At 32.4% G+C, this 12738-nt stretch overlaps 1 protein-coding gene across 7 annotated transcripts in view; it reads left to right on the plus strand.

The window, feature by feature from the left end:
* ULK4 (unc-51 like kinase 4) overlaps positions 1-12738 on the plus strand; it is a 206844-nt gene that overhangs the window by 5319 nt on the left and 188787 nt on the right. For 6 of the 7 annotated variants that reach the window (XR_008436500.1, XR_008436501.1, XM_053974409.1 and 3 more), the window contains exons 5-13: positions 1301-1402; positions 2227-2310; positions 2945-3020; positions 3641-3736; positions 5508-5632; positions 5751-5820; positions 8127-8226; positions 8671-8775; positions 10846-10906. Coding sequence is in view for 5 of the 7 variants with exons in the window: in XM_053974409.1 (XP_053830384.1) it covers positions 1301-1402; positions 2227-2310; positions 2945-3020; positions 3641-3736; positions 5508-5632; positions 5751-5820; positions 8127-8226; positions 8671-8775; positions 10846-10906 (819 nt within the window). In the remaining 2 variants the exon portion in view is untranslated. The remainder of the gene's footprint in view (positions 1-1300; positions 1403-2226; positions 2311-2944; positions 3021-3640; positions 3737-5507; positions 5633-5750; positions 5821-8126; positions 8227-8670; positions 8776-10845; positions 10907-12738) is intronic. The other variant, XM_053974398.1, reaches the window with a different exon arrangement.

Raw genomic sequence — 12738 nt, forward strand, 5'->3', positions numbered from 1 at the left:
AGTTAAAAGTAGACAGAAAATTCGGGAAGTACTACACAGAACTACTGCTTCTTTCATTGGGCACTGCACTGCTGTACTTTCATTGTCCTTTTTGGTGCATGTGGTCTAGGTTATTTCTAGTTTGAGGTCAACTCTTTCACTACCTTAAAGAATGATAATTTCATTTTAAAGTCTGAGAAAGTTACTGTGCTTCAGTTTCAACAGGCAAATCCATACAAATGCAGTAAACTGCAAATACTGTTATTTTTTTTCATTGAATAATAAAAATTCAGAAACTTGTTTTTAATCTTCTGAATCTTTTATTAGTCATTATCTTGGAACATCTCATAGACCTCTATTTCTAAGATAATGATGTCCCATATATCAGTTATTTTATCAGAAACAACAGAATTTTTTGTAATATTTTATGGGAACAAAGCGAGCTCTCCTTGCTGTCTCCTTCTGAAAGTCCACACTGGAAATAGTAAGACAAAGATCAGGTCTTTAATCAGGAAGAAATACAAATCTAATCTCTTTCTTGTTGCTCTTTGGAACTGTTTTGATATGTATGGTAATGATCTTTTGTCACTTAAAAAAATAAAACCCAAGAAGAAAAGAACCCAAAGTAAACTTTTGAAGGGACTATGGAATTGGCACTTTTACTGTTACTTAGTGTAATTTCTTTAGAGATTTTTGAGAACTGTTGGGAACTGCTGTAGAAATAGGAACTGTATATTTTATTCCTGTATCAAACAAAAGAGATTTATGAATAAGCTGCTACAATTTGATATGTGATGTTTTAATAATGTTTTAGTGGGAAAAGAGCCATAACTCTTTAGATCAGTGATTTCATTGGCTACCTTGTTTTTTGTAACAGAGTTTACTAAGTTTGTGAAGGTTTATTTCTTGGGATAGCTTTAAAAAAAAAGAAATCCCAAATCTAATATAATGGAATTATTTCTGTTACTCACATGAGAATGATTTACCATTCTGTTCAAATTGCTTGACTCTTAAAGCTGTTAAAGCAAATCAAAACATTCTTTGCATTAATCACTGTGTTTGAAAAGTGCAGCACAAGTCAGTTTGGTAATTGAAGTGAAATAAACAACAAAGTAGCATATATAATCCTACATAATCCAGTGAAAGTATAGCAGAGAAGTTCCTTGGAAACTACTTATATTTGCTATTTCAGTTTTCTTTCATGCTGAGTGAAGATAATTTGTGGCTCGGTGAAGTTCGGAGACAAAATTTGAGGTGTTGAAAAAGATGAATGCTGAATGAAGAATCAAAGTGCATTAATTATACATTCTGTATTTTCTAGGCTTTCCGTTATACACAGCTCCTGAAGCAATAAAGGGAGACAACTTCTGCAAAGCCAGTGATCTGTGGTCCCTGGGGTGTTTACTCTATGAAATGTTCTCAGGTTGTAAGTTTTGTGTATCTATTTAATATCTGTGATAATGGAAACATAATTTATGGTCCCAGAGTAAATTCTTATGAACTTTCTAGGAAAGTTAGGACATAGAAAAACTTGAGACAGGTTTTGGAGATTTCTTGAAGAACATACTAACTGTGCTTAAAAGACAAAAAAAATGTCTTTATTCAATAATCAGGTGAAACAATACTGTTAAGTGATCCTATTGACATCAGTACTAACCAACATGTAGGGTTTAAATACTATTATTTAAAATTATGGCAGCCCTCAAATTCTGACAGTATAGTGTTTTTAATCTCCTTGGTATTAAACTCTGTGTGCATTATTTTAACCTTTGAAAGAGAAAATTGCCTCACTATTGTAAAACTAGAGTAATGTGGTTCCCTGCACATAAAGTACCCATTAGCTTCAGCTAGAAGAAAACTTCATCACAGAAGAGAATTACACTGCAGTCTTCTTAAACCTTAAGCAAAACACTGATCTTTTGGATCAACACAGTAACACAGATACAGAGATTTCTGTCTTTTCTTGTTGTATCATTTGTGATTCATACAGGGCTATCAAGGTCACCTCCATCAAGCTATCTTTGGTACCTCTTCTGTCTGTGGTTTCTTTTGCTGTTCATGATGAAAGAATTTAATCAAAGATTTGGAATTTAAATTGACAAGAAAACTTGATAAATAGTACTCAGACTGAGGTTGTTTATTTCTTTGGACACTTTCTCAGGAAAATGAGCTCATGATAAATCACTGTACCTTACAACCATTTTGAAGTTTGCCTAATCTGTGAAATATATTTCTGTTTGTTTGTAGGAAAACCACCATTCCTGTCAGAAAGCCGTTTTGAATTAATTGAAAAGATTTTATCTGAAGATCCATTGCGACCAGAGCCAAAGGGTAGGGTTCTGTTATTCTTTAATGGATCAAGGCACAGTGATACTTACAAAGTTAAAGCTTTGGTTTGCCTTTTTTCTTCTGAGGCTGGTTGCAGGAATCAGTTAGCTGTCCAAAGTGAAAGTTAGTAATGCTTTCCTGTGATAACTCTCTGTTAGTGATGAATGCTTGTTTCACTTTTGACAGTGACGTATGTAATTTACTTTTAATTGTTAACACTAAATCTACCTACTGGAGTGGAATTTTTGATCTTGATCATTCTGGGCATCAGTGTTATTCACAGAGATCCTTATACATTAGTGTCTCTTTTTCAATTTAAGCAGATTTCAGCTCTACTTAATTTCTTCCTGGTGGCTATCTGATAATTGGAGGGTGCTTTTTTTTTTTTTTTTTTAATTTACAAATTAAAAAAAATTTGTTAGTTTGGTGATGGAGTGTTAGTAGTTTGTTTGTTTGGTTTTGGTTTTTTTTGGGGGGTAATTCTTTGAAATGCAAAGAGTGTATATTTAAGATTCTTTATAGACGAAATTACTATCAAGAAAGCTTTTTAGCATGATCTGTAGATAATAGTGTGGTTTACATTGGGTGATGATTGTTTTTGCTGTCCAATACTGATCTTAAGTGCTTTTCTTTACAGGTTCTGCTTTTCACAAACCTTCTGCTGAGTTCATCAGTTTGCTTGATGGGTTACTTCAAAAGGATCCTCAGAAAAGGTAAACTGTCTAATCCATGACAGCTGTTTATATTGTCACCTCTGCAGAAAATAATTATTATGATACTGTATGTATAGTATTTTGTAAATGACATAGAATGCAAAAAGAATTTCATGTCTCATATAAAAGAGCAAACTATGCATTTTCTTAGATGAAGATATATAGAATTAATGCTTTCATTAAATGCATTTTTTTTTGTTTTTTTTCCTGGTGCCAAATAGATAACTTTGTAAAAGAATGATAGGCAGTTTAGAATTGGATAGCTTTGCTTTTCCAGAGCAATGGGCACATATATTTAATTAGGCTTTAACTTATACCTGGTACAGTTCCATTGTTAAATAATTTAGGGCTATAAGTTTTAGGGTATGTCAGATGATTTACATGTGGGATTGACTCTGCAGTTTCCTTCACTCTTACTCTCATACCTCTGTTGTGTGAATTTTCCATTATGATTTAAGGCAAAAAAGTTTGTTCTGTAAGAAAGCTTACTTGTCGAAATAAAAACAAACAACAAGATTAACTGCTCTGTAGTGTCACTGTGTTCAAAACCTGGTCTGGTATGTCTCTGTGCAGTTGTACTTAGCCACTGCTTTTACAATTTGTTTGTTGCTTTTCCAAAGGCTGAATTGGACAGACCTATTGCAGCATCCATTCTGGAAAGGATCCCTTAGCCATTGTGGTGGTGGTTCTGCGGACAGACAGGGCACAAGCTTGAGGTACTGAAAGTTCAAGGAAGGTTTCTTTTAGTAAATATAAGCAAAGATAAAAAATATTTTATTGTCTGTACATTTTATAACTTTTGAACTTTTCTTAGAATTTTCACAAAATAATGAATGGAGTTTTACACCATTCAGTAGGTGGTTTTGGATGTTTAGGAATTGTATTATCCTATTAGTGTATTGCATTGTCCATTCACTTTCAACTGACTCCCTGCTGGCTATAGAATGTGTTGAAATTCACTTCTAAGCTAAATGCTCTCATTTTTATTTATATATTATATAATATTGTTGTATGAATCTGACTTTTTAACGCTTTTTAGAATCTTACAAATATGGGCCAGATTTATCTCTAGTAAATTTTTTATTTGTTTTTATGCATTAGGCTTAGAGCCTCACAAAGCTTAGCAGTGCAGCATCTTAAAGCTGTGGTTCAGCCTTATAATCCTGCAAATGCAACTGACCCATATTCTTTGCTTATGACATGATGCATTAATCTAATAGTAGAGATTTTTTTCTAAATATTTAATGCTCTACACTGCTACATATGCAGAAACGCCCAAACCTGTTGTACAAATGGTTTTTATGTATTAAAAAGTTATTTTTCTTCTAGACTCCTGTTACCTTGCTGGGTTTTGTGTTTCTAATTTTGAATTAGGACATTTAGCATTGTTTTTTATATTTCTTTGTTATAAATGTTTGAAAGATACTTCAGGTTCCAATCTGGAGAACTAATGTCAAAATAGTTTTAGAATGCTGAATGTTTTTTGTTATATCTACTTCAAAATTTTCTCTCATGTTCTTTAATACCTATTTCTGGTACCAGTGCTGCAGTATTTTTGTTATTAATGTTTCTTATAGTTTGAGATACAGCTCTTTGTCTTCTAATTTTATTACTGCTTTCACCTGCAAAAAAAAATTCATATCTAAAGTTTATACTGTGAACTAAGATTTTATTCAAGGTTTTAGTAAGGCTTACCTCAGCATCCTGATAGTGCTAATTTTGGAGAATTTTCAAAGAACCAGAGGAACCTTAATCTCCTACAAAATATTGGGCTAGCTGGCCATACTCTTGAGGCTTTTCTAAGGCCTCGGAAATATCTGTTCATGTATGCACTAACTGACAAATGTGACAAATGTAAAACATTGGCTTGACATGCAAAGGAAGCTCAGTACTCTCTCTTTTCCAGCTGTGAGACCTGTGTATCTATTTTCTTCACAGTGTGGATTGGATTAATATTTGATATCCTGGAGAGCCTTCATTAAGGTTTTATGACCAAGTTCCATGTGAATAATATAAGGACATGTTAAAAAATGCCCAAACAACCAAAACCAATAAAATTGCATTCAAGTGTGACAGTAAATCATTACACACACAAAAACGTGGTTTTAATCTTGGCTACAGACTTCATTATAGGAGATAGGTTTCTTGAGATTTTTCCTGTGAAGGTTAAAATGTCTGTAATGCTTTTAGTATTTCTTTAGTATCTCTTGTATTATGGGGTAATAATTTAACTTTTTTAATGTCCTTCATTTAAGTTCTAATGATATAATTTTTAATATTCTCCAAGTTATTTGTTGTAAACTTATTTTTCATCATTGCTATTACCAATATGAAAAGTATGTGCAACACATATTTAAAGAGTATATTGTTCTAGAGAATGACAGCTAAACTGTATGCTAACAATTGCAATAGAAAATGGATATAATCAATTTTTTTATAATCAATCCTCTTTTTTTTAATTTGTAATTAATATCATTTATTAAACAGCAGAGAAGACACAGAGTCATCAGTTTCTTGTAGTGCCAAAGAGTCAGTGGATGATCATGAAAACCTAGATAACCTGTCATCCTCAAGGGCAGGTCTTAAACCACCAAGCAATTCTTTCAAAATAGGTAATGCTGCTCATTATGTTATTTTTTAACCATTTTATCAATCCTACCAACATATTTACTCCCTATGTTTTATTTGATTTTAACCTCTGAATACAAGTTCCTGTCCTCTTTTTGGTAGAAACTCAGACTGAATTGCGGCCCAAAAGTGTAGTTGATGGTGAATCAAATGAATCCATATTTCTTCTCAGGTATGAAAACCTCCTTGTAATCCTGTATATTTGGTGTTGGTTTTTGTCTCTTCAAGCTTTTTATTATTATGACTGTAACACTGTGTCTGTGTTGCCTTTTAAATTTTCTATTACCAGTTAATAAATACTAAAATACATTTGAAGAGCTGTGAAAGCAATGTGTGTAGTTAAAGCTTATATGACTTTATTACTCTGATTTTTGAAAGTAAACTTTTGATTACTTTAACTGTCTGTCTAAAAAGAAAGCTCTGATCTAAAATTTGTTTACATGTCTTTCTCTCTCTTTCTCTTCTCTCTCTTGGAGTACAATTGCTTTAAATACATAAGAATAAGCATTCAGCATATGATCTGTTAATAAATTCTTCCTGCAGCTTTTCATTGTAAGGTATTGGTAAGAGTCTATTAAGTACTTCATGTGTATTAAGTAAAAAAAAATAGTGATTGATTTAACAGTGATTTGTTTTAGTTGAGGCGTGATTCTGAAACTTTGTACTAACTTTAAAGCCAAGAAGATTGTCTAGTGAAATACTTCTCTTGTCAACATCAAGCAGAAATATTCCAGTTTGAAAATACTCTTTTAAGCTTCTTGCATAACCTGAAATAGGGCTTTTGTACATCATACTGTGTACAAAAGTTATTTTAGTTGGTTTTGTTAAAGTATTAATTCTCATCTCACTTATAATTTTTATCATCACAACTAAACATATATTATTAGTAATTTCAAGTAGCATTTGATTTAGCAAGCTGCTCAAAAGAAAGGCTACAATGGTATTAAAAATGGAATCCAAATAATATCTTCTTAGCAATGTAATTTATTTATAAGTACATTAAATACAAAATTTGAAACATAGTGCAAACAACAGAAAAAGATCTATTCTGAAATTCTTTTTGCATCAATGATATAACATCTGAAAGCAGTGTATGTGATGTTTAGTAATGTATTAAAACATTGAAGTGAAAGAAACTTGCTTACCGGGTACTTGGCATCAGAATTTAATTAGCTGCTGGAGTGGTTAATCAGCTTTTAACAGCAGTGGCTTCTTCTACTTGTGCAAATGGAATAGATTTCATTAATTTTAACTAGTTTAGTTCAGCAATCTGTCTTGTTTTAAACTGAGAAACCATCTGAGAACTGAAAAAAATAGGTACTATTATCTGTATCTCAAACATATATGTCAGCAAACTGGCTGAATTGATTGACAAAAAATATATTTAACAAATCTACATGTTTGGAAGCATGTGTCAACTTAGAATCATTTGTCCAGCCTCCTATCTAGAAATCATGGGAATTTTTTTTTTTTCTTTTGTTTAGGAGCTAAAATTCCAAGCACATCCCAATACATTTTTTTTACCATAAATTTCATGTGTTTACCAAATATTTAATATGTTTTTATGTAGGTAATATTTTGGCATTCCTTCATTGTGCCCTTTAAATTTAAATTTCTGTTGAAAATGGAAGATGAGAACAGTTATGTTAATAATTTGATCACTGATTTCCTGAGCGTTTTTAATTTTGTTTGGTGTTTGTATTTTTAGTTTAATTGTTTTTTCTAATAAAGAAATCTGATTTGCAACTAAATGTGTCTATTTCTTTCTGCTAATCAAGAAAACTTGTTCAGTTGAAGTTGTTGATTTAACTAGTTTCCTGGCCTGCCAATCATGATAATTCTGAAGTTGATTTTACATGTTTTAATTTAAATTATTGTGTACTATAAACCCCAAGTTCACTAGTAGTATTATGACAATTGCAACTTGGCAGTATTCTGGTCTCTCCTTTCTTTATTTTCTAATTAGCAGACAGAATTTTAAAAAGGAAAAGGAAAAGGTAAACCCAGTTCACAATGATACACAAAAATTAGGAAGTTTTTAATTCCCATTAGTTAGCCAAAACTTGGGTGTCAGAAGAGAATAACATAAAATAAATTGCAATTTTTTTGTCAAGTTAATTGCTTTGTATGTTGTTTATATTAGGAGTTAAGACAATAATGGTTTAGGCTCCAGTTTGTAGAGTCATTAGGGCTGAGAAAATAATCAAATTACATTCATTTCATACGTATTACAAGATACCATCTTCCTTTTTCTAACCAGCAAAGAAATCCTAACCTTGTCAGAATACATTGTAAGACAGAAAATTCATGTTTAGTTAATGGATCAGGGAGAATATAGTGTAATTTATGTTGGTCAGCTTTGAAAATTTGCTGTATGGCAGGAAAGTTTCAAAAGAGCAACAAAAAAGTAGTTTGCAATGAAATTTAATCTGTAGTCTTTACTATTTTTATAGTATTTTTTTCTTTCTTCTGCTGAAGTTCTCGTCCCACGCCTAGAACTAACTCTGCAGTAGAAGTACATGATGCTACTACTGTCCCAATCCAAAATTCTTCACAAGGAGATTCGTGGTTGAAAAAAGTGAGTAAAAAGTTTATATTGAGAGATGATGGTATCTCTACAGTTAGAATATTAGCCTGAAGTCTGTGGCAAACTTAACTTTCTTTTGCATCCTTCCATAATTAAGTGTGCAAGTTGTTTGAAAAAAATACTTGCAGAACTTCAGATGTAGGAGTTAAGAAAGATTCTTGGTCTCCTTTTTTTTTGCCCTAGAGCATAAAAGACAAGTTATCTTCTGTCTTCTCAATATACATTTTGACCTAGTGCTTTTTCTTCCAATATGTTTCTATTACCATAATTTGTAGTTGGTCCTATCTGTTATTACATAAATAAAAATCAAGTTAGAATATGTTTCCATGGCCAGACTGCTTGGTATAATGTTGAAATGAAATATTTTGTGAATAAACATGATTAATTCTTTTTTGGTACGAAAAGGTTTTTAAAAAAACCTTGTTCTTCTTCTAGGTTGAAAATGCGTGCTCAAGTCAGCAGGATATGGAGTCAAAATTGAAAGAGCTCATTTACACTGAATCTGATCTTATCGTGACACCAATCATTGACAATCCAAAGGTATAGCAAAATAAAATACAAAGTTCAGGAACTTGTGGTTGAGACTATTTTTGCAGATAAATTTTTAATCAGGGTGAAACTCCTTTCCTGTGTTTTAGACTTCTTATTTTAAAGCAGTTCCACCCAGTTATCTGGCAAGATGTCATGCAATTTTTTGGCAGTCTTTATAATCCTATTGTGTTGCTTATTTGGAGGAATGAGTTATTTTGGTATTGAATAATAGTATTAAATAATATCTTACAAGAAATAGAAGCTGCTAAATGCTGTGTTCAGTGCTTTGTAGATTTTTCTGATAACTTGCCTTGATATATGTTATTTAAATGAGCACAAAACTTCAGTTTGTTATACTCAAAACAAAGCCATCTATGAAGCCTTCTAGATTAGGAGTTTGACATTTACAGAATAACATTTGTTACTCTTTAGTGTGATAATGTTTCTATTCAACATAATTTTTTTCCCCTCTTAAAGAACACCTGAGTTTGCAAGAAATGTCCATCCTATTTCTGTTTATGGATTCTAATGTGCTAACAGTTTGCAATGAGTCTCCTGAGCAGGGAATCCACACTTAAATTTGACTGTAAAGAGCAAATAAAAAAAGAATCAATGCTCTGCACTGCAATGGCAATGTAATGTGCTTTTATAGGTAGATGTATTGGTAGAAAGAATGATAGGCAAGAGCCCCTTTAGTCTTCCTTTTGTTTCTGTGCCAGAAAAAATGAAGAAGTCTTAGCAACTTTACTCAGTAACTTGCTGATGTGGGGAATGCAAGATTTTTTCTTGGAAGTGAGCATCTAAACTCATTAGGAATGTCTTACAGGTTTTAGTTGTTGTATTGCTTTAGTATTAACAATTCTTTTGGTTTGTTTTAATGGATTTCTTAACACTTTCAAAAACTAAAAATCTTACACAGCTAGATAAGTAACTACCAAATAATATTCTTTTAATATGTTTGGGGTGAGAGACATTGTTCCTAGTGGAGACTTTCAAAGGTAATTATATGTTTGAATGCTACCACTGTTAATTTCTCAGTTCTGTCTCAGGACTCTGACACAAAGCCTTAGTCCTTCACTGCTTCTTTTCTTACTACAACTATAAGAGATGAGATTAGGGGTAGGTGCACATACTGATGTGCCCATGTAGACTAATCTCCTTACCATGCAATGCCAGACTCAGAATTAATGCAAAATAGCCCACTAAGTCCCAGGGACATGTAATCAGAGTCACTGCCTGCTTGGTGATGACTCTGTAGTCTGCTTTTCAGACTTAAGGATGATACTGACACCTGGTAAATCTGAAGAGCTTGCAATTTAATCTTCTGGAAAGGGATTTGCAAGATGCTGGCAGAATTTCAAAAGCTGAAATGTCAGCTTAAATTGTAAAATTTCCCTGTGTTCTGCAGATCTGTGGAATTGAAGACCTTTTTAAGAAAATAGCTCTCTACTTCAGCTTAGACTTCTTCTGTCAAAGGCTAAAATCCATTACACAGTTGCCTTTTTAAAAGTCCTTTATTTACTGAAAATCACACTCAAATGCTCAGTTACTGAGCAGTCATCCCATCTTGTGATCTACAAGAAAATGATGGTTTTGCAGGGAAAAAAATCCCTATACCTTATGAATGATTAGCTGTTGATAATACGACTTTTTATATTCAGGAGAGGTCTAGTGTATACAGATATTTACTCTATGGAAATGAATTGCTAAAACATTTTGTGAGCTATTACCTGCATAGTTGCTTTCTGTAGCTTTTGAATCCCAAATGCAAGTATTTTTCTGCATACAAGCAAGATAAAGATGTAAACTTAAAAAATCCTGTGATTTTGTAATCCCATTTTAAAAATCACTTAAATGGAAATACTAGCAATATAATTATATTAAAAACATAGAGTTAAATGTCAGATATTTTCTTGGAAGAAATACATAGCAGAAAGCAATGGAAAATTCCTCAGTAATGAGCAGTAGCATATACACCCATCCAGTACAAATTTTGCATCTTTGTATTCTCACATTTAACTTAGAGAATTTCTAGGAATATATTAAAACTAGTTGTAATGTGTTTGGGTTATTTTCCAGATAATGAAGCAAGTACCAGTTAGATTTGACCCGAAAACTTTACATATACCAGCATATTCAGGTATGGATCTGCTGAATATTCTAACAAGTTCTGCATGTGCTGCTGTAACTCACTGTTGTAAGACCTGTAGCCTCCCCTTGTAGTTTATACATAGTCACAGTTTCAGATCTCTTAATTATTCTGAAACTATTGTTGCGTATGCAATGTTTTTACCTAGAACAATTTTGAGTAGCCTTTTCAAGTACAAACACTTAAATGATATTCCTTTCTCTTCTGCTTTCTTGAGTTACAAGCCCGTGCTCAAACTTCTGCCATGAGGCAGTCATCAGTGTTTAGTGTGGGAAAACCAGCATATTTTTTTCCAACTGAGAGATTTAAACTGAAATATTCAACCAAATATATTGCAATTTGACAAATGCAGGTGAGCAAGTGGCAGTAAGATCTTAAAATGTGCAGTGTTGATCAGCTACAATACTAGGCAGCCTTGCCAGTCCCACCTTTAATCATGAAATGTTATGGCACTCATGTCCCAAAAGATAATGTGAAGTTGTTTGGGGTTTCTCTTTTTGTTATTAATTTTCAAAGTTTAGAAATATTTCTGAAAACGAAAGTCAGCTTATTGTCATGAGTGTAGCAATTCTTCCCGTGGAACATTTGCACTATTTTTTAAGGAAAATACCGGACTATGCTTGAAAAGGGATATCAACCAGATATGTAGTCCTTCTAGAATTCACATAGCATAGGCATAAGAGTTCATCTTTGCTTTGTATAAAGTATGCATTTTGAAGAGTTAATTTGTAGAAGAAATTTTATATTTGGAAAGGAACACAATGTCCCTCAATCTCCCAGTCAAGACTGTAACTGAAAATATTTTAAATTTGATTCATCCAAAAATTATCAGATTCCACTGTGTAAGGGGAATATTATGTTTCATATTACATTTAAGTAATGATGTTCTGATATGTTTAACTCTTGTCAGTATTTATTTATTATGGGACAATATTTTTTATGGTTGTAATGCTTTCAGAGTTGTAGCTTTCTTCTGGACAACTTTCTGATTGTCTTCTGGACAACTTTCTGATTGTTTTTGAAGATACTGAATTTGCTGCTGCTCATCAGTAATGATTAAAAATAATATGGAAAAATTTCAATGAATACCTGAAAGTTGAACCTGTTTTCACCTTTACTAATATATATTTGCATGCATTAGAAGGTGTTGTTACTTTGGTGTAAATTGGCATAAAAGACAGAAAATATGCTTTTAAATAGTCTATACTAGAACACATCAGGGTGGCAGGTAAGTTATTAATAAATAACTACCAAAGCTGAGAGAATGTATGGCTGCTAGATTGAAATTAACTGTTTAGACTGATAAGGAAGTCTGAAAAAATCTCAATTCATGTGCAGTGGTCAGTTAATTGAACCACAGGATATATGTTAATTGTCCATGTGACTTGATTTCTTTGTGCTCTTTTGGCAGTCATCCATGTCCTGATTTGCTAAGGCTTAGCTAGTGGACACCTGCCTGTAGGAGTGATTATACATGTTTTCAGTTTATTTATTGTGAGCAGATTTCACTGATTTTCACTGATTTTTGTTCGGTTTTGCCTCAAATTTACTTACAGGAAACTGCACTTAGTTATTAAGAGTTAGTAATGATGAAGGACAACTGCTACCTTTCCTAAATATAATGCCAATAAATGTTTCCTTAAATGAAGGACTTAGCAGGTTTGCACTTTTAAAAATGTTTTGAGGCTTCCATTGCTGAATTTTTATCCATTGTTTCTCTTCTTGCTTAATTTTTGATTTTTGTTGTCTTCAAACATGAATTCTAACATGCTTCTTTAGTATTTTAAGTCCTAAAATTATAATTATATTCAAACGCTAGAACT

The sequence above is a fragment of the Vidua macroura genome, chromosome 1, assembly GCF_024509145.1.
Source record: "Vidua macroura isolate BioBank_ID:100142 chromosome 1, ASM2450914v1, whole genome shotgun sequence".
In the NCBI taxonomy this organism is placed as follows: domain Eukaryota; kingdom Metazoa; phylum Chordata; class Aves; order Passeriformes; family Viduidae; genus Vidua; species Vidua macroura.